This window comes from Heterocephalus glaber, unplaced genomic scaffold (assembly GCF_053883595.1).
Source record: "Heterocephalus glaber isolate CG9 unplaced genomic scaffold, H.glaber_assembly_v1.0 deba00001497, whole genome shotgun sequence".
In the NCBI taxonomy this organism is placed as follows: domain Eukaryota; kingdom Metazoa; phylum Chordata; class Mammalia; order Rodentia; family Bathyergidae; genus Heterocephalus; species Heterocephalus glaber.
In genome coordinates, this window is record NW_028258320.1 from 48131030 (window position 1) to 48157868 (window position 26839).

The 26839-nt window shown below is 42.0% G+C and overlaps 1 protein-coding gene and 1 pseudogene across 2 annotated transcripts; both read left to right on the forward strand.

Moving 5' to 3' along the window:
• Positions 1-8254: 8254 nt before the first annotated feature.
• Positions 8255-20891, forward strand: LOC110347789 (NADH dehydrogenase [ubiquinone] 1 beta subcomplex subunit 8, mitochondrial pseudogene; annotated as a pseudogene). Its single transcript, XR_015440398.1, has 3 exons — positions 8255-11416; positions 13831-14015; positions 15506-20891. The product of XR_015440398.1 is annotated as an NADH dehydrogenase [ubiquinone] 1 beta subcomplex subunit 8, mitochondrial pseudogene (transcript).
• LOC147825677 (protein FAM170A-like) lies at positions 20056-26328 on the forward strand. Its single transcript, XM_087185350.1, has 2 exons — positions 20056-20761; positions 26249-26328. Exons 1-2 carry the CDS (start codon positions 20056-20058, stop codon positions 26326-26328), a joined length of 786 nt encoding a protein of 261 aa, XP_087041476.1.
• Positions 26329-26839: the final 511 nt, after the last annotated feature.

Sequence of the window (26839 nt, forward strand, 5' to 3'; positions counted from 1 at the left end):
TGAAGAGGCTATCTTTCCTCCAGTGAGGGTGTTTGGCTCCTTTGTCGAAGATGAGGTGGCTGAGTGTGTCTGGCGTTGTTTCTGCATCTTCTAATCTGTTCCACTGATCCTCAAGTGTGTTTCTTTGCCAGTACCATGCTGTTTTTATCACAGTAGCTTTGTAGTAGAGTTGCAGGCTGGGGATTGTGATACCCCCTGCCATGTCTCTGTTGCCTAGAATTGCTTTTGCTATTCTGGGTCTCTTCTTGCTCCAAATGAATTTTTGGATTGTTTTCTCAAGGTCTATGAAGTATGCTGCTGGGATCTCAATTGGAATTGCATTCAATCTATATAGCAGTTTTGGAAGTATGGCCATTTTCCCTATATTAATCCTTCCTACCCAGGAGCAGGGGATGTCTGTCCATTTTCTGATATCATCTTCAATCTCTCTTTGCAGAGTGCCATAGTTTTCAGAGAAGAGGTCTTTGATTTCTTTTGTTAGGATGATTCCTAGGTATTTCAGTTTTTTGGATGTTATTGTGAAAGGAATTATTTGCCGTATTTCTCTCTCAGTGAGTCTGTCATTCGTGTAGAGGAAAGCTATTGATTTTTGTGTGTTAACCTTGTAACCAGCTACTTGACTGAATTTGGTGATTAAGTCTAGAAGACTTTTGGTGGAGTTCTTGGGGTCTTCTATATAGAGTATCATGTCATCTGCAAAGAATGACAATTTGACTTCTTCTTTACCTATCTTTATTCCTTTTATGTCTTTCTCTTGTCTAATTGCCGTGGCTAATGTTTCCAGAACTATATTGAACAAGAGTGGTGATAGTGGACATCCTTGTCTTGTTCCTGATTTGAGTGTGAAGGATTTCAGTTTTTGACCATTTAGTATGATATTGGCTGTTGGTTTTTCATAGATGGCTTCTATCAGTTTGAGGTAGAGACCATCTATTCCAATTTTTTGTAGGGTTTTTATCATAAATGCATGTTGGATTTTGTCAAATGATTTTTCTGCATCTATGGAGATAATCATATGGTTTTTGTCCTTGGCTCTATTGATATAGTGTATTACATTGATTGATTTTCGTATATTGAACCATCCCTGCATCCCTGGGGTGAATCCCACTTGATCAGGGTGTATGATCTTCTTGATGATCTTCTGCATTCTGTTTGCCAGTATCTTATTAAGGATTTTTGCTTCTATGTTCATTAGTGAGATTGGCCTATAGTTCTCTTTTTCGGTTGGGTCTTTCTCTGCTTTGGGGATCAAGGTGATGCCTGCTTCCAGGAATGAATTTGGGAGTATTGCTTCCCTTTCAATTTCATTAAAGAGTTTAAAGAGTAGTGGCAGCAGTTCCTCTCTAAATGTCTTGTAGAATTCAGCAGTGAAGCCATCAGGGCCCAGGCTTTTCTTAGTTGATAAGTCTTTAATTACATTTTCAATTTCATTGGTTGATATTGGGTTGTTCAGAATTTTTAGGTCGTCTTCGTTCAACTTTGGTAATTCATATGTATCTAGGTATCTGTCCATTTCTTCTGTGTTTTCCATCTCATTGGCATATAGGTTCTGGAAGTAGGTATTGATGATCCTCCGGATTTCTGCTAGGTCTGTTGTAATTTCACCCTTTCCATTCCTAATTGCATGGATTTGGGCCTTTTCTTTCCTTTTTCTGACAAGGTTGGCTAAAGGTTTGTCAATTTTGTTGATTCTTTCAAAGAACCAACTCTTGGCTTCATTGATTTTTTGTATTGTTCTCTTAGTCTCCATTGCATTGATTTCTTCTCTGATCTTTATAATTTCCTCCCTTGTATGAGCTTTGGGTTTGTCCTGCTCTTCTTTTTCTAGAAGCTTGAGGTTCAGCATCAGGTTGTTTAATTGGGCTTGTTCTGTTTTCCTAATATGAGTATTCACTGCTATGAATTTCCCTCATAAGACTGCTTTCATTGTGTCCCATAGATTCTGATATGTTGTATTGTCATTGTCATTTAATTGAAGGAAATGTCTGATTTCTTCTTTAATTTCCTCTGTGACCTATTGGTTATTCAGAAGTGTGTTGTTCAATTTCCACGTGTTTATGAAATTTTTTGAGTTTCTTTTGCTATGGATCTCCAATTTCATCGCACTATGGTCTGATAATATTCAGGGGATAACTTCAACTCCTTTGCACTTACTTAAACACGTTCTACGTGTGAGTATGTGGTCTATTTTGGAGAATGACCCATGTGCAGCTGAGAAGAATGTGTATTTTGATTTTGTGGGGTGGAAGACTCTGTAAACATCTGTTAAATTCATTTGTTCAAGAGTTTGATTGAGTTCTAGTATTTCATTACTTATTTTTAGTCTAGTTGATCTATCTATTTGTGACAGTGGGGTGTTGAGGTCCCCCACTCCAATTGTATTAGTGCATATATGACTTTTCATGTCTGTTAGTATTTGTTTTATATAGTTGGGTGCACTAGTGTTTGGTGCATAGATATTTATGATTGTTATCTCTTCCTCTTGGATTCTTCCCTTTACAAGGATGTAGTGTCCTTCTTCATCTCTCTTAATCAGTGTTGGTTTGAAATCTACTTGATCTGCAAAGAGGATAGCTACTCCTGCTTTGTTTCGGGTTCCTGTCGCATGGAGTATTGTTTTCCACCCTTTAACTTTCAGTCTGTGAGTTTCCTTTTGAATTGAGTGTGTCTCTTGTATGCAGCATATTGTTGGATCTTGCTTCTTGACCCATTCTGTCAGTCTATTTCTTTTGATTGGTGAGTTGAGACCATTAACATTGATGGCTATAACTGATATGTATTGACTTATTATAGTCATGACTTTTTCTTTTTTGTTGGATTCTCCCCCTTTGCTTTTAATTTCTTGTCATGCCTGATGGATTCATTCTGCTGGGCTTCTTGGGATTGTGATCCTCATTGTCTTTTCCTAGGATATTGTGTAAAATTCTTTGGAGTGCTGGTTTGGTATTCACGAAATTCCTAAGGTGCTCTTTGTCATGAAAGTATCTTATTTCTCCATCCATTTTGAAAGATAGTTTTGCAGGGTACATGAATCTAGGTTGGAGGCTGTTTTCTTTTAGGGCTTGGAATATGTCACTCCAAGCTCTTCTTGCCTTGATGGTTTGTGTTGAGAAGCCTGCTGTGATTCTGATGGGCTTTCCTTTGTATGTGATTTGTTTCTTTTCTCTAACTGCTTGTAGAACTTTGTTCTTCTGTTGTGTTTCTGGAATCTTAACAATTACATGCCTATGTGTAGATTTTTTTTGATCAAAGCTATTTGGAGTCTTATATGCCTCACTGTATGTCAAGCTCTTTTCCCCTGCTTGGGAAGTTTTCTGCCATTATTTTTGTGAAGATATTTTTTATGTCATCTCCACTCTCTCCTGTTTCTTCATTGAGCCCAATAAGTCTTATGTTATTCTTCTTTGCATCATCTAGCAGCTGCTGGATTGATTTCTCATGTTCCCTTATAATTTTGAAGCAATTTTTCTTTTCCTGGTCGCTAATTGCAATCTTGTCTTCTCTATCTGAAATTCTGTCCTCACATTGGCTCATTCTGCTGTGTAGACTTTCAGTGGAGTTTTTCATGTCCTGGAAATCTATTTGCATCTGTTTTATGGATTCCATTTGTTTCTTGTGTTGGGATTCCATCATGTTCCTGAGCTCCTCTCTAGATTTATTAATCATGTTTTGCACTAGGGGCACAATTTCTCCTGTTATCTGAGAAATTATTTCTGATTTCATTTTTTCCAGATCCCCTTTTGTTGCCAGTTCAGTGGGTCCAGGTGATTGGGTATCAGAGTGTTCCATCTCATTTCCCTTTGGGGTCGCTGTAGGTGATCTGGAAGTCTGGTTTTGAGACTTATTTACATGTTTTCTCATTTCAAGTGGGGCGGTGGGCTGTTACCGCCGGTACGGATTACCTCCTCTGAGCTGGGAGAGGTGGGACAGGGGCCGGGAGCAGCAGTAGGGATGGTGACCCAAAAGCCCTTTCCTGTGGGCTGGGAGCAGCGGGAGGGATGGTGACCGGGAAGCCCCTTCCTCTGGACCAGGAGCAGTGGGACGGCGGCTCAGAAGCCCCTACCTCTGGGCTGGGAGCAGCAGGACTCAGTACCGTGGTCTGGTGGTCTGGTGTCCTCTGCGTCTTTGTAGTATGAAACCAGGTGGCTGCCTGTCTGCAGCGGAGTGATTTGGCGTCTTCCACGTGACTCGGGACCTCGGTAGGGCGTGCACAGACCTACCTGTCTGCAACTATTTATTTCTTGCTGAGCTGGTTACCAGGGCCTCTTCATACAAGATCCCAGCATACCATGAGGGAATAGAAATTGGTAGCTCTCTGTTAGGCATTGGTGTTTGTCCCTTCCCCAGTCATATGCTGAAACCCTGCCTCAGTTTGGCTATACTTGGGGATGAGGCCTCCAAGGAAGTAATTAAGGTTACACAAGGTCATAAATTTAGGCCCTGACTGATGCGATTAGTGCCCTTATAAGAAGAGAAACCAGATCTCTCTCCTTCTTTCCCTCCTTGACTGCACTAAGGAAGGGCTATGAGAGGACACAGTGGGAAGGGAGCCGTCTGGAAGCAGGGGAGAGCACTCACACTGGGAGCTGAACTAAAGAGCACTTTGATCTTGGACTTCCAGCCTCAGAACTATGAGAACTGAATATCTCTTGACTAAGTCACCCAGTCGGTGGTATTTAAAGGAGAAGGGATGATATGAAATCCATTCTGTTACTCACTAGCTGAAGGGTCTTGGACACATTATTTTTTTTTTCTTGAAGCCTCAGCATAGTCTTCAGTAAAATACGGATCACAATACCTATTGCATAGGCTGGTACAAGAATTGAATGAGAAGTTTAGGGTGTCTAGGGAACAGTAAAACTCTAAAGAAATGTTAGATTATAGGGAGACACACAAAAAAAGAGGAACAGCCACAACTTAAATCACCTGCTCCATCAGGGCTGTCTCCTCTGGACATCGATTATGAAGTTCTCACTTGTTTATCGATTGCTTTTTGAGGTGGTAGCAAAGGGCTCATTTCCTACCAACACGAGCATCTCCCAGGTCTCTGGAGTTCACATCTGAGAGCTTTCTCTGCATTTTTTTCTGTGGAATTTTGGGATCATAGCTGAGTGAATCCATAAGTCTGTTGAACATTTATGTCCTCTTGCCCTTCAGACATAGGTGACAGTTCCAGATGCAGAATATCAAGTAATGATGGATGCCCTGGGGCCATAATTCACACTCAGAAGGGGGACTGGAGGTACCCCATGGAGGAACCAACCTACTGGTATCCCACTGTGCATTGCCAACTTGTTGGGTCAAATCAGAGGCAGGGAGAGATTTATAGCTTATCTAAAAACATCCCAAATGGCAATGTTAATTCCAGACAAACAGCAAGAGAGGGTACTTGGTGCCAAATTACAAGTCTTAGCTTCTGAAGAGCAGCTGCCCTGGGTGTTTGCCTCAACCACTTCTCAGCATGCTGCCTTTTCAGCATGTGCACATCTGGACTTGCAAGGAGGAGCAGGAACTATACATTTTTCTTGCTGTTGAAATATAGCTCTCTGGGGACCCAGCACATTGGGCCAACACAGATACTTCCTGCATCCTGACCTCAAACAAGCCCACATTCTCCAGGATAACAGAAGGAAAAGCTTCCAAGCCTGCAAGCTGCTGTCAACTAAGAATTCAGGCATCCTTGCTTCATGCTGAGAGGAGGCACTTAAACTTATCACTGGCTGGGCTGAGCTTAGTGGAGAAGGAAGTGGGAAATGTGATTAACATGTAACTGTAAAATGTTGCAGCCATAAAATGAAGATAGGAAAGTTATGAGTAAGTAATAGCTGCATGAATGGTCCCATCAAGCCACTTCCATTTCACCAAACAGCAGCATCTTACTCCTCCACATTTCAAAATGAGTGACATTCTGCTAGCAGCCAGACTGATTGCCTCAGAGATCCTGACCACAGCTTGCCAGAGTCTAAAACATCATTCAGTTGACTTTAAAAAAAACAATAAGTCCTGCAGAGAGAAGGATGAGGTTTGCTTCTCAACAGCAGGGTTGTGACCAGGTGTGATATGTTACAATTAATTTATTTCCAAGGTAAACAAATCATGCAGTGAAGAAAAGATAGAAAAGGAAAACATGGAGATTATTCCTAAAATACACATGGCCATCTCACTTGTATTCTGAACTGATTTTGTCATTGAAAGAAATTGTTAAGGAACAAAGACCACAACCAAACACAGAGCTGAGGCCATCTGCATGCTGTGCAGGGAACTCACACGAGGGAAAAGACTCACTAGGTGGCAAAGAGTCTGAGGATTTTGTGTTTCAGAAAAGAGAGTTTCTTTGTGGTTATGCTAACTAAGGATGGATGCTTACAGCCTGGGTATGGTGAAATAAAATTCCTTAAGTCCATATGATGAATCCATAAACCTGTCAATGATAAGTGAAAACAAGTTCCATTTTTCACTGTTTGAGAAAATCATTCGTTGGCTCCGGCATGCTGGAATTGCTCACAGTTCATGGTCCTCAGTCAGGCCTGGCTAGCTAGAATTAGTACACATGAAACACAGCATCCAGTTGGGTATCTTGGAGGGAAAGTTCTTCTGCAGAATGGAGAAGCTGAGACAGGAATTAAGACAGACATCTCAAGAGGCTTCTCTGACAACATCATTGCTGAAGTGTGGGGAGGAGACCTAGATTTGCAAGAGCAATGCATAGCCATAGCCCCTTTCTGCAGTGCTTTCTAGGTGCTTCTACACCCTCTTCAGAGGTTTTGTGGCAGTGCCATTCCAAACTTGGTGCTGTATGGCTCTCAGGCTCCTCCTTCTATGTAGGTCTCTGGCTCTCACATCTCTCTGGACCCCCTCTTTGCTATCCTGGAGTGGTCTTGCTTGATCTAATTCTCTATCAAATTCATTCTCTTGGTTAGGGTTGATACTCTCATCTTCTCTTTAATTTATAGTATTTAGTTTATAATATCTTCTCTTTAAATTATATTGTTCTTCTGTTATGTGCACAAACCACTTTCTACACTAAAGGTTTGTTAACAGCAATCAAAAGAGCCTCCAAGTTCATCAGTGAAATTAGATAAGACAGATATAAGAATGATCTTCTCTTGAATGAGTTCAGCTCAGCTCAACACCAACAGGCCTAGATAAAGGGGCCTCCTGATCTGCACCCTGGAGCAGTGGAGTGTACTCGACTATGTGCTGGTGACACCAAGACCCCAGCTCGAGTCCTCTGTTATTTACTAACAGTGAGACATGGGTAAGAAATGTGACTATCTTGAGCTTCTATCTTCTGATGTGTGAAATGAAGGTAATTCTAGACCCTATTTGGTAGAGTATTGCATTGGTTAGGGTTCTCTAAAGGAACAAAAACAATAGAAAAAAATATAGTAGCAGCACAATTTGTAATAGCTAAATCTTGGAAACAGCCCAAATGCCCGTCAACCAATGAATGGATAAAGAAGATGTGTTTTTTTTTAATACAATGGAGTACTACTCTGCCATAAAGAAGGATGAGCTTGAGACATTTATAGCTAACTGCATGCACCTTAAGGCCATACTCTTTTTTTTTCCCTTAAATTCTTTTATTGGTTTATTTTAGGTATACAATACATTTACATTTCTCATTGGGTGCTTGTATCTGTACATGATGTATCTTGGTTCTTATTTTTTCCCCATTACCTGTACGTCCTTCACCCCTCCACCCTTCCCTATTTACATAGACTTCATTTACATTGTTTTTTCTTTTCTCATAAGTTTTCCTTTCCATTCTTTCCTTTCCCCATCTCCTCCTACCACCCCTACCCCTTTGGATCTTTTCCTATTTCAAAGTATCAATTATTAGTTATTAATCCTTTTAATCCTTATTTACATTCGCAGTTTCTCACACTAGAGAAACTATTCAGTATTTACACGTGTGTCCGATTTATTTCACGAATGAAATAAATCAGACACACATGTGTAAATACTGCATTGTTTCTCTGGTGTTAGAAACCTGAATTGGAAATGAAGACTAACATGTATAATAGATATGGGGAAATGCGAAGAGAATGTTCAAATGGGAAGGGGAACAAGGAAAGGGGGAGGGGAAAAGAAAAGAAGGGACATTAAAAAAAAGTGAAAATAGAAGGAAAAAATGGAAACACAGCTTTCATACATGCGGAGGGGAGGGGAGGGGAAGGTAGAGGGAAGGGAGGGGAATGGGAAAAGGGGAAGGGGCAGGGTACATCATGTATAGGTGCAAATTCCCTATGATGACTGTTATAATTGTGTATATCTAAAATGTACCAATAAATCTTTTGCTTAAAAAAAAAAAAGCTAAGGAGCTGGAAGTCACAGAAGAAGACAGATCAAGGATGCAGTACTGGTCTGAGCCAGAAGGCTGGGAAGCTTCCCAGAGAGTTGCTGGCATTAGTCTGCATTGAAAGGCTGAAAAACTAGAGTCTGATATCCACAGGTGATGACAGTAGCAAAGGACATGCCTATTCAAGCAGAGCGGAGCTTTCTAAATGCAAGCTGAATGCCTTCCTTCTTTCCTTCTCATTCCACCCAGGCTATAAGCCTGCTTCTTGGTGTTACCCACAATCAGGAGAGTTCTTCCTTCTCATGCCAATGGTCTCTGAAATCATGACACAGACACACCCAGAAGTGTGTTTTACTAATCTGCTAGGCTTTTCTTAGTCTAGTCAAATCGATATATCACAATTAACAGTCACAGGTGATACAGGAAATAAATAAGATATGCTGAACATATACCTAGAACACTGTTAGGATACAATAAAAAGAGCAGCTATGTTCTTTGTAGTGATGGGATAGTTCTGTATCTCATTTGCTGTGGTAGTTATGTGGATCTGCATGTGAGGAAATGACATAGAAATACTCACACACACTGACCCTGTGCCAATTTTCTCATTCTGATTTAGTACTATAGCTGTACTGATAACCCTTGGGTAAGGGGTACAGGTGACATCTTTGTCTTATCTTTGCAACTTCCCATCAATCTTTAATTATTTCAAGATTTTAAAAAACTAGACTATAAAGGCAAAAAAGAGGGTGGAGTGGAAATGGCTGAAAAATGGTTATTATTGGTAGGAGATTTAATTTCCTTTCTGCTGCCTGACTCTAGAGCTCTGCTTGAAGACCCTGCTGCCCTGTCGCCATGGCCCTTGTCCTCACACTCACAGAGCTAGACTCCATCCTGGCAGGAATTGAGACCAGCACAGGCTGCCTTGTGCATTACACCCCAGGTAGCTCTTCCACCACTGCCCCTCCTCCCAACAGGCACTCTGTGTCCCAATTTCTTTGGCAAGATCCAGACAAGAGGACAGGCTGTCCAGGAAGAGTCTCAGGTCAGGGGTTACTCACTGCATGAGCAGGGCTCTCAGGTCCATGGGCCTCAAATTGGAAGATGGCCAAGGGGTCTGGCTATTGTTGGGGGCTACAGGCTAAAGACTGTGGGAATGGCTGAGCTGATGAGTACAACCCCCCTGTGAAAGTCCTGTCTTAAAAGCGGTGGAGGTTTCAGCCATGGAGTTATGTTCCAGTAAGAATGAGAAAATATGTCTGTCCAAACCAAGTGGAAGGGCATCAATTTTGGAGAGTTTGAAACTGACAAGTGCCAGAGGCTCAGTGCCAGAATAAGGATGAGACTGCAGGGAGTGTAGGAAATCCAGAGAAGTGTCCAAGTGAGGAAGGAGTGGGGGCTGGCAGACAGGTAGGGCAAGCTTGTCAGATATGTTCATGGTGCAAGTTTAACCTCAACTGGTGTGATGGATCTGGTAAAGAGTGTTTAAACTGTTCATAGAGGAAAAAGTAAATTCTGTCTGTGGCAGTTTGCAAAAGGCAGCATCTCTGCAGCAGGTAAAGACTTTGTCAGAGTTTGATAAGATGAGAGGAAGAGGGAGAAGAGAAGTTAAGCCATCAGCCAGAGGAGACTCTGGATGGAGAGGGGAACCTTGGCTGTGGGCCAGTATACAAAGGAGCTCTGGCTCCTTCATAGAGAAGACCTCTTTGAAGAGAAGACCTGGAGCCCAGGAACTTGGGCTGCTGAAGGGCAGACATCATCCTTCTGTTTCAGGAGTGTGTGGAACTGGTGAGTAAAACTCTTCCCTTTCAATTCTGGGGAGCTTGTGGGGAAACAGGCCGTCCTATGCACAGGGGTCTGGACATATGGGGCTCTTTTTGGCAATTCAGTTTGATGAATCCCTACGTGGCTACAATGAGGTCCTCACAGGGGAACCGCACGTCTTACATATCTCCAGGATTTTTCTGGTGACAGCTGAAGGAATGAAAAGGGCAGCACTTCTACATTGCAGGCATCTGCTTTGTGCTTCCCACAACACCTCTTAGCCATGGGAAACTTGGGGAGTCTTTGAACCTCAGTTTCCCACCTGAGAAATAGAGGTAGTTACAGCAACCCTCCTTGCTGTGGTGTATGTGAAGAGGCCGAGGTTTTGGAGTCTGAGTGCATTTCCCTTAGAGAAGGAAGGGTAAATAGGCCAGGAATCTACATTTCACAATGGGGAGGATGCCTGGGATCCTGTGTAGGAGTTGAAGACACAATGAAGCAAATCATGAAAGTATCCACAGGATGGGCTCTAGACATAATGGGTTCAGGAGACTCAGCAGGTGCCATAAAAGTCTGCAAAGAGAAAAGAGGAAAGAACTGGAAGTGAGAAAGGAAGGATGCAAATGATTAAAGATGGAATGAAAGAAGGAGTCAAGATAAGGAAATTCTGCAAACGAGAAAAGGAAGAGAGGAAGAAAATCCAGGTCTCCTGGCAAGTTCATCATTCACCAGGGAGGGAGAGGATGTCCTACAGAGATAGGGGGATAAAACAGGGAAATGAGAGGCTGGCAAGAACACTTTCCTGATCTGGCATCAGATGTGGCTATGACTAAGACTAGAACACGATTTGGGGGTCCCCTCGAAAATGCTGCAGGTGGGAGGGGAAATGGGGCACTTTAGAAGTAGAAACACTGGGCCGGGGATTTAGCTCAGTGGTTTTGCCGCCTGCTGCGCAAGTGCAAGGACCCGAGTTCAATCCCTGGTACCAAAAAAAAAAAAAAAAAAGAAGTAGAAACATTGCCCAGTTTCACAGAATCCCTTGAGGGAAGGTACCAGTTCCAGAAGAATTTTCTTCTAGCTATTGCTTATGGTCCAGAGTGGAAGAAACTCAGAAAGAGCAAATGCTGGCCAAGTAGCTGTGGTAGGTGAAACTCCACACTACCTCCCTGGGGGGGTCCCCTCTGCCTGCCAAGTTCAGTTCCCCCATCCATAATATATTATGTAAGCAATAATTACTGTTTCATGCCAGGTCTGGTGTAGGAGTTGTGCCACTGTTAGCTGTGAGAGCTGATGGAACAATTCAAGGCTCACATGTTTTGCCTGAAGCCAGCTACAGCCTCATCTCCACAGGTGAGACATGGCAGTTGTACCAGGCTCTAGACTTCTCAGCACATCAGACCTGGCTTCTAAATCCAGGACTGCTACCTGCCAGCCACGTCTTCTTGGATGAGGGACTTGTCTACTCCGAGTGCACTTGATGAGCCTCAGCACTGTCAGCTATAAAATGGGAGCAGTATTGCCTTCTTCAGAGATGACAGTGGAGGCCACCTGAGAGTAGGCAAACTTCCCAGAGTCAGACCCAGTGTGCCCCTCACAAGCTTGTCCTTTCTAGTGTATGAAAGGTGGAGAAGGTACCTGAATGGACAACCAAAATTACTTTGCAGCTACCCAGACTGTCCCTGCCATTGTCACATAGCTATCAAAGCAAACTCAGAAAAGCTGCCTTATTCCCTTTGTTGCTTCTCTCATCTTGTCAGGTCCAAGGGTGACTTTTAAAAAACAGGAAGGGCCAAGTCCTTTAAAGAGGTGCCACTCAAATGCTGAGGTGAGTTGGTAGGGAACTTAGCAGCCCCTTCAGGCTCTGTCATGGGCCATGTCAGTTCCTGAACTGGCTGCATTCTCTCCTCTGGGGCTTAGGGGCTTTTTCTCTGGTTTGAGCCATTCTATCTGCCCTTGACTTAATATTCGCCCATCTCTCCTGGCTGTAGCTTTCGCTGTCTGAGCTCTTCTCCCTCAGCTGGCTTTTGTATTCCTAGGACCTTGGATTTCAGGTTGCCTCCTGGATGCCTGAAGTTCTCTGGGAACTCTTGAAGGCTGGGTTAATTCACACTGAGGGCTGAGTGAAGTTTCACCTGGAAATATGTTAGCACAGAAGCTACGAGGCCTGTGTGTGTGTGTGTGTGTGTACGTGTGTGTGCAGGTGAGCTCACATGTCCAGTGCGATCCCCACTTGCCTAAGAAGACATCCCCACTTGCACCCACAGACACATTCTCAGGGACTTCCAGGGAGAAAATGAAATACCAGATGTACGAGTCAAAGGGCCCCATTTTGGTAACCTCCATTTTTTAGCTGAGCTCAGGGACAGAGTCCTTGTGGGCTGAAGCTGTGCAGGCCACTGACCTGGCAGAGGCTTCACCTCTACCCTTGCCACCTCAGGGTATGGACTTCATCTGACAAATGACCTGGCTGTGATGAGCTCAGCGTTTTGTTCCTCTGTACTGACATTTTGGTAATATTGGTATTTGAGCTGTGAGATCCCATTAGCTCTCCCCTGACCCTGGGGCATTATATTTTCCACTGAATTCATTTTAACCAACATTTATTGGCTGTGTATAAAGTTCTGGGCTCAGCATAGAAAAGAGAAAATTAGCCTTACAGAAGCTTGTAGTGTTAGAGGAGCAAACCCGTGAGCAGGGCTTTTAGTGCAGGTGGGATGGATGCTCCAGGTTATTGAGTGGCAGTGCATTGGAGGGCAGGTGGGGATGGAGAGGACCTGGTCCTCAGGGTGGAGGCCAGCACTGTGGACATGCTGCTGACTGGGGAGAATTGTAGGAATGAGGGGAGGTTTACTGTGGCCTTAGAAAAGGTCTTCAGACAAGGGGCCCCCATGAGCAGAAGAATGAGGAGCAGGTGTGGGCAGAGCTGATAGCAGAAGGTGGAGAAAGGCTGGGAAGGAAGTTGACAAGGGGCCTGGCTCATAATTGAACCTGAAAACTAGAGATCTAAGGGCTGTCATGAGTCTGTGATCACCCCAATTATGTGCAAACATCTGACTGTGCATGAATTTTTTTCTGATCTCACCATATTGCCCAAGCTCATGGATGCAAGCAATCGCCCTGCTTCAGCTTTTTGGGTAATCAGCCCTATAGGATTGTGCCACTATGCCCATGTTTTGTACATGAATTTCTAAAGGAGAGAATCTATGTATTTCATGATGTGAAATACATGAGATCCAGAGCTATCACTGCTGATCTAGACAACGGGAGATAATAAGAACATTTTTTCATTTAAAAAATATTTACTATATTTTTCAAATATATCAAAAGTATAAATTATAAATGATCTAATAGACTCAGTGGCCTACTTTCAACAATGATCAAGGTCAGTCTTTTTGTGCCATAGCTTGTTTATCTCTTTCTACCACCTGTGGATTAATTTGATGATAATCTCAGCTATCATAATTTTGATTGGAAATATTCTATATTTTTTTTAAAAGGAAAGGACTTTTTTTTTTAAAAAAGCATAACCACAATACCACATCTAAAAATGTTTAGCCATGTTTCTTTACGATTACCAAATATTCAATTAAGTGTTTACATTCTCTTTATTGCTGAAGAAACCTGGTCATTTGCCCTGTAAAGTCTGGATTTTGTGAGATGCCTGTGCATGGTGTCATTTAACATGTGCCTTTGTGTGTTAGCTATGAATTGAAAGTTTGAGCTATCAATGTCATCAGATTCAGGTTTGATATTTTTTCTTTCAGGACAACTTCAGGAGGCTCATAATGTTTGGCTGTCTCCCTTTATTGCAATCATAGTGGTTTGAAGCTGGGAAGAAGAGTCTATGACATCTCTTGTGGGGTGTCTGAGTGGAGACAGGGAGACCTGGAGGCAGGAAGGCCAGGAAGCTAGCCTGCTCTGGCCCAAGCCTTCCAGCCTCATCAATTAGGTGAGTCAAGAGAACAAGGAATGGCCATGTGCTTGCATCTGTAGAAGGCTTTCTGGAGCTGCAGGGCATCACTCTGACTTTAGAGCTTATTCTTGTGAACTGGAGGAACTTGACAGCCATGTGAGGACTGTGGAGTAGCTAAATATTGAAAAATAAAGTAGAACTTTAATGGATCTATTTGCTTTTTCTATGTCTTCCCGGAGTTTTGCTAGGTGAATTGGGTTTCCAATATGTTGGAAACAGAACATCTGGGGGTTAGGAGGTGGGATGAAAATGATTACAGTACAAAGAGAATCCTGGCCTGTGTGATTTTATATGTGTGTTTTAAAGGAGAAAAGCAGTAGTTATTCTTTTTAATGGCAGATCCTTAAACAGTAAAACACCCTCAGATTGCAAAATCTCACTCTCTTTAAAAAGTACAAGGAACTTAGTATTTGAAAATGGCTTTAACTTTCTTTGAGGACAAAATATATCCTCCTCATTTCTTTGCCCATCAGCTAGCCTCTGAATCTCCATGAAATTAATGAGTGGGGGATTACCTCTTATTGGAATAGGTATGCATAAAAGCATCTAGTAAAGTAATTTTTGAATGTGTAAGGAGGCTTATTTTCTGATAGTCTTGAGTCATAAAATCAGCCATTAATTTTAGAAAGCATTTTGATTCCAAGATCATATTTGATGCTGTGAAACATTTTAAAGTATTTTAAAAAGAAAACAACATGTTTTGGTTGACTACTAAGGACCTTAGCTCTTCAAAATAAACTATAAAATGCAAAAAAAATATATACTTGCCTTAGGGATGTTCTGTAGCAACAAGAATGGTACCTGACATGCACAGGCCCTTCTGGGCCTTTCTACCAACATGGTTTCCGCAGCCCAAATCCTTCAGCTGCACCTGATGCAAACTAAGGCCAGTGACTCATTGGTACATGTTTCTGAGTATTTGGAGGAAGCTGATGTTAAGAATAACCAAGTTAATGTGACATGGAGAATAGAGAAGAAGGGGAGGCCCAGCCCTGATGTGTGTGTTCTGGAGACTATTGGACAGTGGCTGGGAAAAGGTGCACTCCAAGGGCTGATGTACCAACGTTTTTAACTTGCCTACCACTTCCTGGCTGAGTGACTGATTGGGCTGAGTGAGGCTTTGCCTAATGTTATATTTTATATCTAGCTGTCCCCCCAAACCTTATATGCTCATAGATGGGGCTTTTAAAAGTGATTGAATCATGGTGGCATTATAGCTAAATATAATGTTAGGATGTAGGGCTTGGTTAGAAGTGGTAGGCCTCTGGGGACATGACCTGGTAGGGTGTACAGTATCTCCCTCCCCAATTCCTCCCTTTGCATTCTCTGCTTCTTGCCTACTGTGACATGGGCAGCTTTCCTCCACTCAGGCCCCTTTGCTATGCTGTTTCTCTGTTTAAGCCTGATGAGCATGGGTTGAAACTTCTGAACTGTGAATCAACATAAATTTCTCCTTTAAATCGCAGGTGTTAGGTACTTTGTTCCAGTGATGAGAAAACTGACTAAGATACAGTATGTCCTAATTCTTCCTGGAAGCAAATTAGATCAGCTGGGATGGCAGACATGTCCTGGAGAGCTGGGTAGTTGTCCCTAAGGTAACACTGCTGTGTGCTTTCCTAAGGGGATTGAAAGTATGGAAAGCTTGAGATGAGCACATTCCAAAGGAAGTCAGTATGTCACCCAGAATAGTCACAAACGCCTAGTTTCTGGAGACTTTAGGCCACAAGTGGGACCATTCATATAGGGACAAATGATATGGAGACAGTCTCTAGAAAAGGTGGTCCCTTCCCTGACCATTTTTGGGTAGCAGAAAACAAAGCAGCTCCCTGGCTTAATCAGAAAAGAAATAGCAACCTTCATCTGATGACTGCAATACCAGAACTTTGAGGTAAGCTGAGGCATTGGGAGGCTTGAAGATTGCACAAGAGTCGAAGAAGCACATCACTGGAGCCTTGGAGATAGTGGGAAGCCGTTGGTAAAAAATGAAGCTTTCTAGAACAGTGGTCCTCAACTTTTTTGACACAAGGGACCATTTTCATGGAAGACAATTTTGCCTCAGACCAGGGTAGGGGAGAGGATGGTTTTGGGATGATTTAAGTGCATTACATTTATTGTCCACTCTATTTCTACTATTACTACATTGTCATATATAATGAAGTAATTATACAACTCACCATAATGCAGAACCAGTGAGAAACTCAAGCTTGCTTTCCTGCAACTAGATTGTTCTAGGGGTGATAGGAGACAGTGACATTTGAAGTTGCTTATGTCTTGTCTATTCTGTAATCTCATTTTGGTTGCTGTCACTAAAGAAAACCCTGCTTCCAGTAAGGATGCTGGAAATAGAAGCAGGCTTTGTGACAATCTCAGAATATCCTGCCTTAACTTTGACCCAGAATGTATGATTAGAAGTTGTCCCAAACATACTTTTAAGATCACTGTCATGTATGATCTCAAGTAGTTGAGCCTCCTGGAACAGACAGCTGATTCACCTGGCTTATTTACAAATGAGCTGTGTATCTATTCCTTCACACTTCGGGGCCTTTGTGGTGGGGAAGTAATGCTCAAACTCTTGAAAGCTGAGATAGGTGGTCATGCACAAGCTGGAAGAAAGAAGTCCCTTGCCCAGGCTCTTTCAAAGTCTCTGCTAATGTTTAAAACATGTCAAGAATCCAAATTTTCATTTGTCACCCCCATAAATTTAGTTTGGCTTTGAATATATCCACTTTATCTGCCATTTAAATACAGTTGTTCTCCCCTGAAGTGATAGATTGAGTTTGTTGAACAGGTTGAATATGTCACACATCAAATGTACTGCCAAAGATGGCGGGGAGCCGGGCGGCGGCTTTTGGCGTCCGGTAACTGCAAAGCGTAGCTCAGGAGGCGGTGCCTTTAGGGGCACAGACAGCCTCCCACATTACCAAGGACTTGCTGCCGGGCCCCTACCCTAGGACCCCAGAGGAACGGGCGGCCGCCGCCAAGAAGTGTAATATGTGTGTGGACGACTACGAGCCTTACCCGGATGATGGCATGGGGTATGGCGACTACCCAAAGCTGCCTGACTCCTCACAGCACGAGAGGGATCCATGGTATGCATGGGATCACCCAGACCTGAGGTTGAACTGGGGTGAACCGATTCACTGGGACCTAGACATGTATATCAGGAACCGTGTAGACACGTCCCCTACACCTGTTTCTTGGGACATCATGTGTAAGCATCTCTTCGGCTTTGTGGCCTTCAGGATTTTCATGTTCTGGGTAGGAGAGATGTACCCCATCTACCAGCCTGTGGGGCCGAAACAGTGTCCTTATAATAATCTGTACCTGGAACGAGGCGGTGATCCCACCAAAGAACCTGAGCTGATGGTTCACTATGAGATCTGAAGAGATTTTCTGGACTCTTGTGCCCTCTAATGAGGACTCGTCATTCCTAGAGATTTAACATTAATGAAATCCCTAACAAAACTTGGTGCTGTGGTATCTGTGCTTCATTTCCACAGGAACAGTCACTGCTGTGAAAAGCCTCACCCTTCTCCCCCACCTACTGTCCACTCCCCTCCCCTTCTACCTGCTCTGTTGGTGTAAGTGGAAAGATGGGTATTGACCTCATCGGACTGGGAGGGGATGGAGAATTCCGCTCGTGTAGCATGTAGTAAAGGTCATTCCTTTTTTCATCTGTAGGATCAAAGAAGGAAGACGGTCTTCCTAACTTCTCAGGTTGGAATGAGATTTCTATTAAATTTAGCTATCCTGGCCCGGGATTTAGCTCAGTGGTCCTGGCGCCTGCCTCACAAACACAAGTTCCTGAGTTCGATCCCGGTACCAAAAAAACCCAACTTAGCTATCCTCCTCCTGCCTCGGCCTCCTGAGCAGTGGGACTACAGGCGTGTGCCACCATGCCTAGCAATCATCATTTATTTAGCAAATGTGTGTCTCTGTATCAGACACTGATAGGCCCTGGGGATATAAAATTGTACAAGATGAAATTGTCAAGTAATTACTTAGAGTAGTCCAGCAATTATAATGTGAAGAGAATTCAGAGATGTGTGAATTGGGAAAGGTGTACTTTTGTTTAATCATGTCTTACTTGAAACTGATTCTGTCTCTGAATTTCTTTATGAGTACTCCATCAATGACACTTCTGCCTTATTCCCTAATTCTGCATACTGCCTAACGTTCAGTTTTTAATCCTGTTTACTTTTCCTCAGGTCTCATCTACTATTAAATTCAAGAAATACCTGTTGAGAGCGTAGTAGGTAAAAAAAGGTGCTCTAAGCATGGATGGTGCCATAAAGTGTCTTCTCTCTGACCTCAGAACTCCCAAATGCACATGAAAAGGCACTCCAAAATTGTGTCAGAATGAGTTGGGCCCTACATTCAGATAACCAGGCCTCCACTCTGGAGTTAAAACAGGCAGGATTACAGTCTACTGTGCTCGTGCATTAGGTGGAACTTTTGGACCAATTTAGATCCAAAGTCTTCAGCTGCTTACAAGACATATTTATTTGGAAACGCCATGATGCCCTCTACATAAAAAGTGATCTCTTCACATCCCCTGCCCACATCCTCAAGTTCACTAGCTCCATCAGTAGGCTCAGTATTTTTTTTTAGTTTCCTACTTCTAAGGCCATAATAATCTTGAATTCCTTACCTTTGTCAGTCATAAGAGCTTGTGCAGCTGTCGGTCATAATCACACTCTATTCCAAGCTTTCACTGCCTGGATTTTTCTAGTAGTCTTCTAATTTGAGTCCCTGCCTCTACCTCTGCTGTCTCCAAGAGCTTCCATATTGCTAGATACAAAACAGAATCATTACCTTTTTCCAAGGGTTAGGGGATGGTGGGAGGGGAAGGGGAAAGGGAAGAAAGGAAAGGAAAAATTATGAGAAAGAAAAAAAAATGGAATCAAACTCTGTGTAAATAGGGAAGGGTGGAGGGGGTAAAGGGTGCACAGGTAATGGGAGAAAAAATAAAAACTAAGATTCATCATGTTCTGGTACAAACACCGAATGATAAATGTACATGTATGTTATACCTAAAATGTACCAATAAATATATATATAAATAAATAAATAAACTGAGTCTCTCCCAGCTATCAGGGAAGTGATGAAGAAGAGTGGCAAAGGAGACAGGCTGGACTGGGAAGACACATGAGAATGTACACAGTAGCCGGAGAAATTTAATAAGTGCTGGAATTGTTTGGATTTATGAGGTACTCTCAAATATGCACCTCTATTATAATATGTATCTGATGTGTATTTCCAGATAACTTAAATAGTAATACTATGATGTAATATTTACTAATTTCCATGATAGAAGTATGATTCTAAGCCTAATCATCTCTGGTCCTGCCATATCCTTGGGGTTGGGAAGATTCAGAAGTACAGTAGCCCTAGACACATCAAAGGATTTCCTTTGTTTAATTAATATCATCTATTACACTTTGGGTATGAAAGTTCAAGTCAGTGACAGATGAACGAAGGCAATAGATTAGGCAATCCTGCAGTGCTGTGAATACTGGTGGGGTCCTGGAACACCGTGGATGTCGTCAGTAGGTCGTAGAACCCTGCTGAGGCCTTAGTGATAACTGGTATCATACCAACCAGGGTATCACACTGAGTGTTGCGAAGGACAGTGATCTGGTGAACAGATAGTGTCTTATTTGCTTTATTTTGGGTGTATACATTTAATTTCTTATCTTTACTAATAATTCTCTGAGAACAGTCTTAGACTCTTACTTGCTATCAGCAATTCTGCAAAGAGTTGAACCATGAAACATAAAGAGAAGAAAAAACACCAGAAGAAACTCTTAAAATGACCTGTGAAGAAGTCAAGGGGTACAAGAGGAAAGATGGATTTACAAGATGTTCTGCAGGGTAGAGCAAGGTACTGGCCCATACTCAAGGCCACAAAGTGGCGGACAGTTCTTCCTCAATCTCAGGGGACTTCTCCTATGAAGACAAATGCTTGGATGCAGAACTGCACGACTCTCCAGAGGATACCGCTGAGACACATGAGATGGTCCCAAGTTCAAATCTGGATGCAGGAGAGAATTTCTCCATCTCAGAACATTTGCTGTGGATCTCTTCTTCAAGCAAGTGCATTCCTATGGAGCAGGATGGTCCTGGATCCTCCAAGAGGCTTTTAAATCAAGATTTGATGGAGAGGGAGAATTTCTCCTTCATGGAACGTTCCCATTTACCTTTCTCCTTGGCCAATAACCCCTCAGAGTCTGCAACATCTACTGAAAAGAAAAGAGTCCTGAATGTTTACTATAAGCCTGTCCCAATGAAAAGGGGTAGGGCTTCCCTGGGGGATACAGAAGAAGATTTGGAGTCCCCCGCAAAGAGGACAAGAAGAGCAAAAATCACCTTTCCTGAGAAGATCCCTTCAAAAGCCAGCCTCTCTTCTGTGTGCCTAAGAGATGCCCTAACTGACAGTGAAAATGGCTTGTACTGGGAAGGCCAAGAGGAAAGGGAAGAGGCTGAGAAGCCGCCTGAGCATCTGGCCCGGGATTTGGTGCTGGAGGACCTGTATAGTGGCTTCAGGTGCATGGGCAGCTGCCAGGTCTTCCCCAATATGCGGATGCTTAAGAAACACCTGAAGGATGGGGTTGAGGGTGGTGCTTCATGCCTTAGTCTTCCATTTGCCAAACTAAGGAACAAAACGAAGCAAAGCAAGAGAATCACAGAGGGGGAGAATGGGAATATGACAACATCTGGAGGTGATATGGGGACACTGTTGAGGCTCTTGTTACTTTTGGCTTTTTGGAGTTTTTGTTTTACTATTATAATAAATACAAATTAAATTTTAAAAAATGTACTGCCAGTGGTGACTCTTTCTAAAACAAATTTCTTTTCTTTTTTTTTTTTTTACAATTTTTATAAATTTTTATTTTTTATTAGTACATGTTTGCAGAGCATAGTGATTACATTCCTAGTGGAGAGTTGGTACATGGACATAACACATCTTCATTCCTTTTTCATTCCCTTCTGCCCCTCCCTCACCCCTACTTTGACATCTTTCTTTTTAAGTTTTTAAATTTTTTTAATTTTTAAAATATATATATTTATTGGTACATTTTAGGTAATTACATTTATCATTGGGTGTTTGTACCAGAACGTGATGCATCTTAGTTTTTATTTTTTCTCCCATTACCTGTGCACCCTTCACCCCCTCGACCCTTCCCTATCTACACAGAGTTTGATTCCATTTTTTTCTCATAAGTTTTTCTTTCCCTTCTTCCCTTTTCCTTTTCCCTTCCACCATCCCCAAACCCTTGGACCTTTTCTTATTTCAAATTATCAATTATTCATTTTAATCATTTTCATCCTTATTTACACTTTCAATTTCTCACACTAGAGAAACTATTCAGTATTTACACATGTGTGTCCTATTTATTTCACTTAAGAGTATGGTCTCAATATGCATCCATTTAGCTATAAATGTCTCTAGTTTCTCATTCTTTATGGCTGAGTAGTACTCCATTTTATAAAAAAACCACATCTTCTTTATCCAGTTTCCAGTCGATGGGCATTTGGGCTCTTTCCAAGCTTTAGCTATTACAAATTGTGCCACTATAAACACAGATGCACATATATTGCTGTGGTATGATTCTTTTATTTCTTTTGGGAAGATACCCAGCAGGGGAATAGCTGGGTCAAATGGGACCTGTAGCTGTAGTTCTTTGAGGTATCTCCATACTGATTTCCACAGTGGTTGCACCAATCTACATTCCCACCAACAATGGAGAAGGGTTCCTTTCTCTCCACAACCCTGCCAGCATTTGTTAGTGGTTGATTTCTTGATAGCAGCCATTCTTTGTGGGGTGAGGTGGAATCTCAGTGTTGTTTTCATCTGCATCTCTCAAATGACCAGTGATGTTGAACATTTTTTCATGTATTTACTTGCTGTTTTTATTTCTTTGTCTGAGAAGTGTCTGTTCATTTCAGATGCCCATTTTTGAATTGGGTCTTTGAATTTGGGGGTCTGATTTTTTTCAGTTCTTTGTATATTCTCGATAATAGACCTTTGTGTGAGGTACAGCTGCTAAATATTTCTTCCCACATTGTAGGTTGTCTCTTAGCTCTGTTGGTAGTTTCTCTTGGAGTGCAGAAGCTTTTTAATATGATAAGATCCCAGTTGTTGATTCTTTGTGCTAGCTCCTGTGCTACTGAAGATATGTTCATAAAGTCTTTCCCTATGCCAATGTCATCAAGAGTTCTACCTAACTTATCTTCCAGCAAGTTTAGTGTTTCTGTCTTAATATTTAGATCTTTAATCCACTTTGATCTTAGTTTAGTGTGCGGTGATAAGTATGGGTCTAGTTTTAATTTCTGACAGGTTGAAATCCAGTTTTTCCAACACCATTTATTAAATAGGCTATCTTTCCTCCAATGAGGGTGGTTGGCTCCTTTGTCAAAGATGAGGTGACTGAGTATGTCTGGAGTTGTTTCTGCATCTTCTAATCTATTCCACTGATCTTCGGGTCTGTTTCTTTGCCAGTACCACGCTGTTTTTATCACAGTAGCTTTGTAGTATAGTTTCAAGTTGGGGATTGTGATACCCCCAGCCATGTCTCTGTTGCCTAGAATTGCTTTTGCTATTCTAGGTTTATTCTGTTTCCAAATGAATTTTTGGATTGTTTTCTCCAGTTCTGTGTAGTATATTGTTGCAATTTCAATTGGCATTGCATTGAATCTAAATAGTAGTGAAACAAATTTCTTGAGCAGTTCTTGTAACTCAAAAACTCTGGTCAGTGATCTACCTTTAGGAAGCCATCTCACTTCTGTGCATAAGAGATATGTGTGCTCTGAGTCTATCTCCTCACAGAACTGAATGAACAGACATGTACTTTAATGCAGTAGGTAATTTTAATTACATCCTGTAAAATGTTAGGTTCAGGTGACAATTTTTTGGTTAGCCAACATTTCTCTATGGATGACCCAGTGAATAGACTCACATTCAGAAGTGACCTTATTGACTCAAAGAAAGTCATCCAGTCATGATAGCTGTTCTATCTTTCCATAAACCAACACAAAATGACCAATTAAGCTTTCCTGATATGTAATAACTCAAAAACTTAAATAGTTCTTCAGCTGTGGTGTAGGTTGGTAACAAAAGGGCACATAACAAATACTCATGGACATCCTCCTGAAAAATACATTACACAAAAACAAGCATTGTTGGCTTCTCAACATCAGTAGACTCATCAACCTGAATTGTATACCATGGTGACTCATTAATCCTCCCTAACAATTGTGCCTTAATATCCTCTGCTATTTCATCAATTTATCTAGTTATGTTATTAGTCAAAAGAGGAACACATGCCACTTTTTGGACTGCAGTCTTTCCTAAAAGTTATGACAAATGTCCCTAGCAGCAGGCAAGATAAACTCTTCACCAATAGTAAGGGGCTTCATAGCTTTTGCTATGTGGTTAGCCACTAAGAATGATGCTCTCAGTGCAGACACATTTGATGAAGTGGTGGCCTTCAATAATTGCTTCTATTCTTTGTGTTCACTTTTTTTCCTTTGAAAAACTTCAAAGTCTTGTATTTCAATGCAGGTTGCTTGTTCTCCATGTGGTAAAACCATTCTGAAGATTTCATATCTTCTTTGGATAGCTGGACACCGCTTGACAATCTAAGTAGGACTCGGTGTTTTCTTTTAAATGCAGATTTCTTTTTTATTGGCAGTCTTAGAGTCTTCTGCTCTCTTATCTTTGGGTCTTTCCCCCTTTTCAAGGAAGCTTTCCATTGACATTTTGTTTTTTACTCAGGGTTAGCTTGTGGGCTTACCAAAACTGTGACTGAGACAAGTGCACAGTACAGGAAAGAGGCATGGATAGAAGTAATAAATAAAATAATGTGCAGACTAAAATAAGTGTTGGATTCTGACCTAAAGCATGCCACCAAATGCAGTTATACAATTGAAGTACATCAATTCATTTGCCACTATAAGGCCTGCTACTAGGAGCAGCTTAATTGTCCCTGCCACTTGCTAATAGGGTTTTGATATGAGTCTTCAAGCAATTGATTTATTATGGTCTCTGTGCAGTCAAACCCCTCAGCTAATGTTAATCTGTATTCACAGCTGCTTCCCAGTGCCCCAGCTCCATCACTGCCTCAGCTCTACCTCAGATTATCAGGGATTAGATTCTCATAAGAAGCATACAACCTAGATCCTCACATAGACAATTCACAGGAGGGTTTGGGCTTCTATGAGACTATAATGCCAATGTTTATTTGACAGGAGGAAGAGCTCAGGTGCTAATGCGAGCAATGGGGAGCAGCTACAAATACTGATGAAGCTTCATTCACTCACCCACTGCTCACTTCCTGCTGTGCAGCCCAGTTCCTAACAAGCCACAGACTAGACTTGTGGCTTGAGGATTGGGGACATCTGTTTTAGAATATTGGCCTTCATCATCATCTTTTATCCTCATGCCAACACTTTAAGGTAGGCAATTGCTATTCCCATTTTATAGAAGAGAATACAATAACTTCAATATACATAAAATATAGTATTGCTAATGAGTAGCAGCATAGCCCTTCCAAGTTTGAGGTTGTTACCACCACAGGACACTGGAAGCAATAGATTCATGTAGGAAACAAGTTCTTCACACAGGAACTAGATGTGAGGAGGCTCTGAGTAAAATGGTCCATTTAGATACAGTTGATGGCAGACATTGTGCTCAATCTATTATTTCCCTTACTTCACCTAATAAATTGTGTGTATATGCAAGTCTCTATAAAATATATCATACACTGAAGAAGGTATATGAAATCCAAACAAATCATAATAAAGTCAACACTCATGTATTCACCAGCCAATTTAAAAAACATAGTATCTCCAGTAACTTAGCCTCTCTTGCAAGCCCTCCCTATAGAATTCTCCTTTCTATACCCAAAGATAGTTTTGCATTTTGGGTTAATCATTCCCTTACTTTTTTTCTATTTATTATTTTCTAAGTTTTCAGATAGTTTGTTTGCTCATAGTGACCAATGTGTTTGTAGTTAAGAGGATTTTAAACCAGATTAAATAATTACTGTTTTTTGGGTGAGACTCCAGGTTCATGGCTGTTTCTAAACATAAATGCCATTAGTCATGGACTATTAAAGATCAAAAAGACTTTAAATATCATCTAGGCTAGAGATGATAAGTAGACAGCAGATGGTTGGTCACTAGCCATGATGTGCCTAAGTACCCATGATTCCTTGTTCCTTACCATTGAGAATAAAGGAAGGAAGGAGGGGAGGAGGGAGCCATGTGTCCTATGGGACTGGTGTCCCAGATGATGATGACCTCAGCAATAGGAGCATCTGAAGATGAACTCAATTTCCTTTCTCTTTTCTAATATTGAGCTTTATTCTCTGAGAGCTCACAGCCCACCATCACTCTTTCCACACTTTCAGATATAGGTTTCTGACAATTCTAAAATAATTTGGATAATGGCACGACTCTGGATAGGTCACTAGAGGCCCAGAAATCTTGTTGACCTTGATCAAACTGCAGTGCTCATTGGGCATGTGCATCTGAAGAGCAACATAATCATTTGATGGAAGAATTATCTGAACAGAATTCTGGCTCAGAATGAAGAAGTGGGTCAGGCCACCCATTAGAACTTCTGCCATTGTGGCATAAGATGCTTCTGCCTACAAGGCTGATGGAAGCTGTGTTGAGTCAACTCAGTAGCTAATATTCATCCAAGACAAAAAATATGCTAATATGCTATTTTCAAGTGGTGGAAAGGAAGGAGGTGGAAGTGAAGTGCCCAGACATGCTCACAGCAACTGAAAATGTCACGATGGCCTCTGATGCAGGCTGGGGTTTTGTCTACATATTTCAAAGCCAGAGTCAGGCCCTGGTCTTGCAGCTGCCTGCTGATGCCCTGAGTCTGATCACAGCTCAGGGACCGATATGCCCTTCTGCTTTAGTCTGGTAGTCCTTCTTTCCACACTCAGCCTGGGGCAGGCACAGATGCACAGCAGGGCAGGCTCATTGAGCCCCAAACACACCAGCTGACTTGCAGCCAGCCTAATATAGCCAATTTCCAACTTCACCTCCACTCACCTTCAGCCTGGTCACAAACTCAGTGTGCTCTTTATCCCCAGATGAAAGAGGGCAGTTGTCTCACCTGGGGCTGGGGGCTGGCATGTTTACTTTTCTTCCTAAGGTGTGTTTCTGGGCCTGCTCTCTTTTCCTCACAGGGTACTTGGAACAATGCTCCTTCACAGATCTGGAAGGGTCAGAGATCCTGCTCTACTTCCGTCTTCTTCCCCCAAGATAAACAGCTTTACCATCAGGTTTATTTATGAATTCCTTCCTTATTCTTACTTATCTTAGAAGCTATTTTTAATTGACTTGACATCTCATGATCGGTTGATCAAAGCACCATTAAAAGTGTTCTGTGTGCGTGTAATTTGCTGCTAACTTGCTGGTAAGCCAAGGCCTTGTCCCGCACATCACCAGTGTGCTGGTTATTGGTGAGAGCAGGTGGCTGAAGAGGAGGAATGGAGAAGCAGGTTATGGGAGGGGTGGAGGTAGTGTAGGACAGAGATGAAGGGGCTGCTTTAGGCAGGAAGGAGGGATAGAAGAAGACTAAAGAGGAGAGAGAAGCTTCAGGAGATGGAGGCTAGAGGTAGAAACAACCTGGAGAGAGCCAGCAAGGGAATAGAACTGAAAAGAAGGAAAGCACCTAGTATGTGTTAGGTCCTATGCCAGAGCCTTTCTACATTTTCTCATGTTATCTTTACAACAAACATAATATCATTAGCTGTAGTTTTTGGAGAGAAATTTGA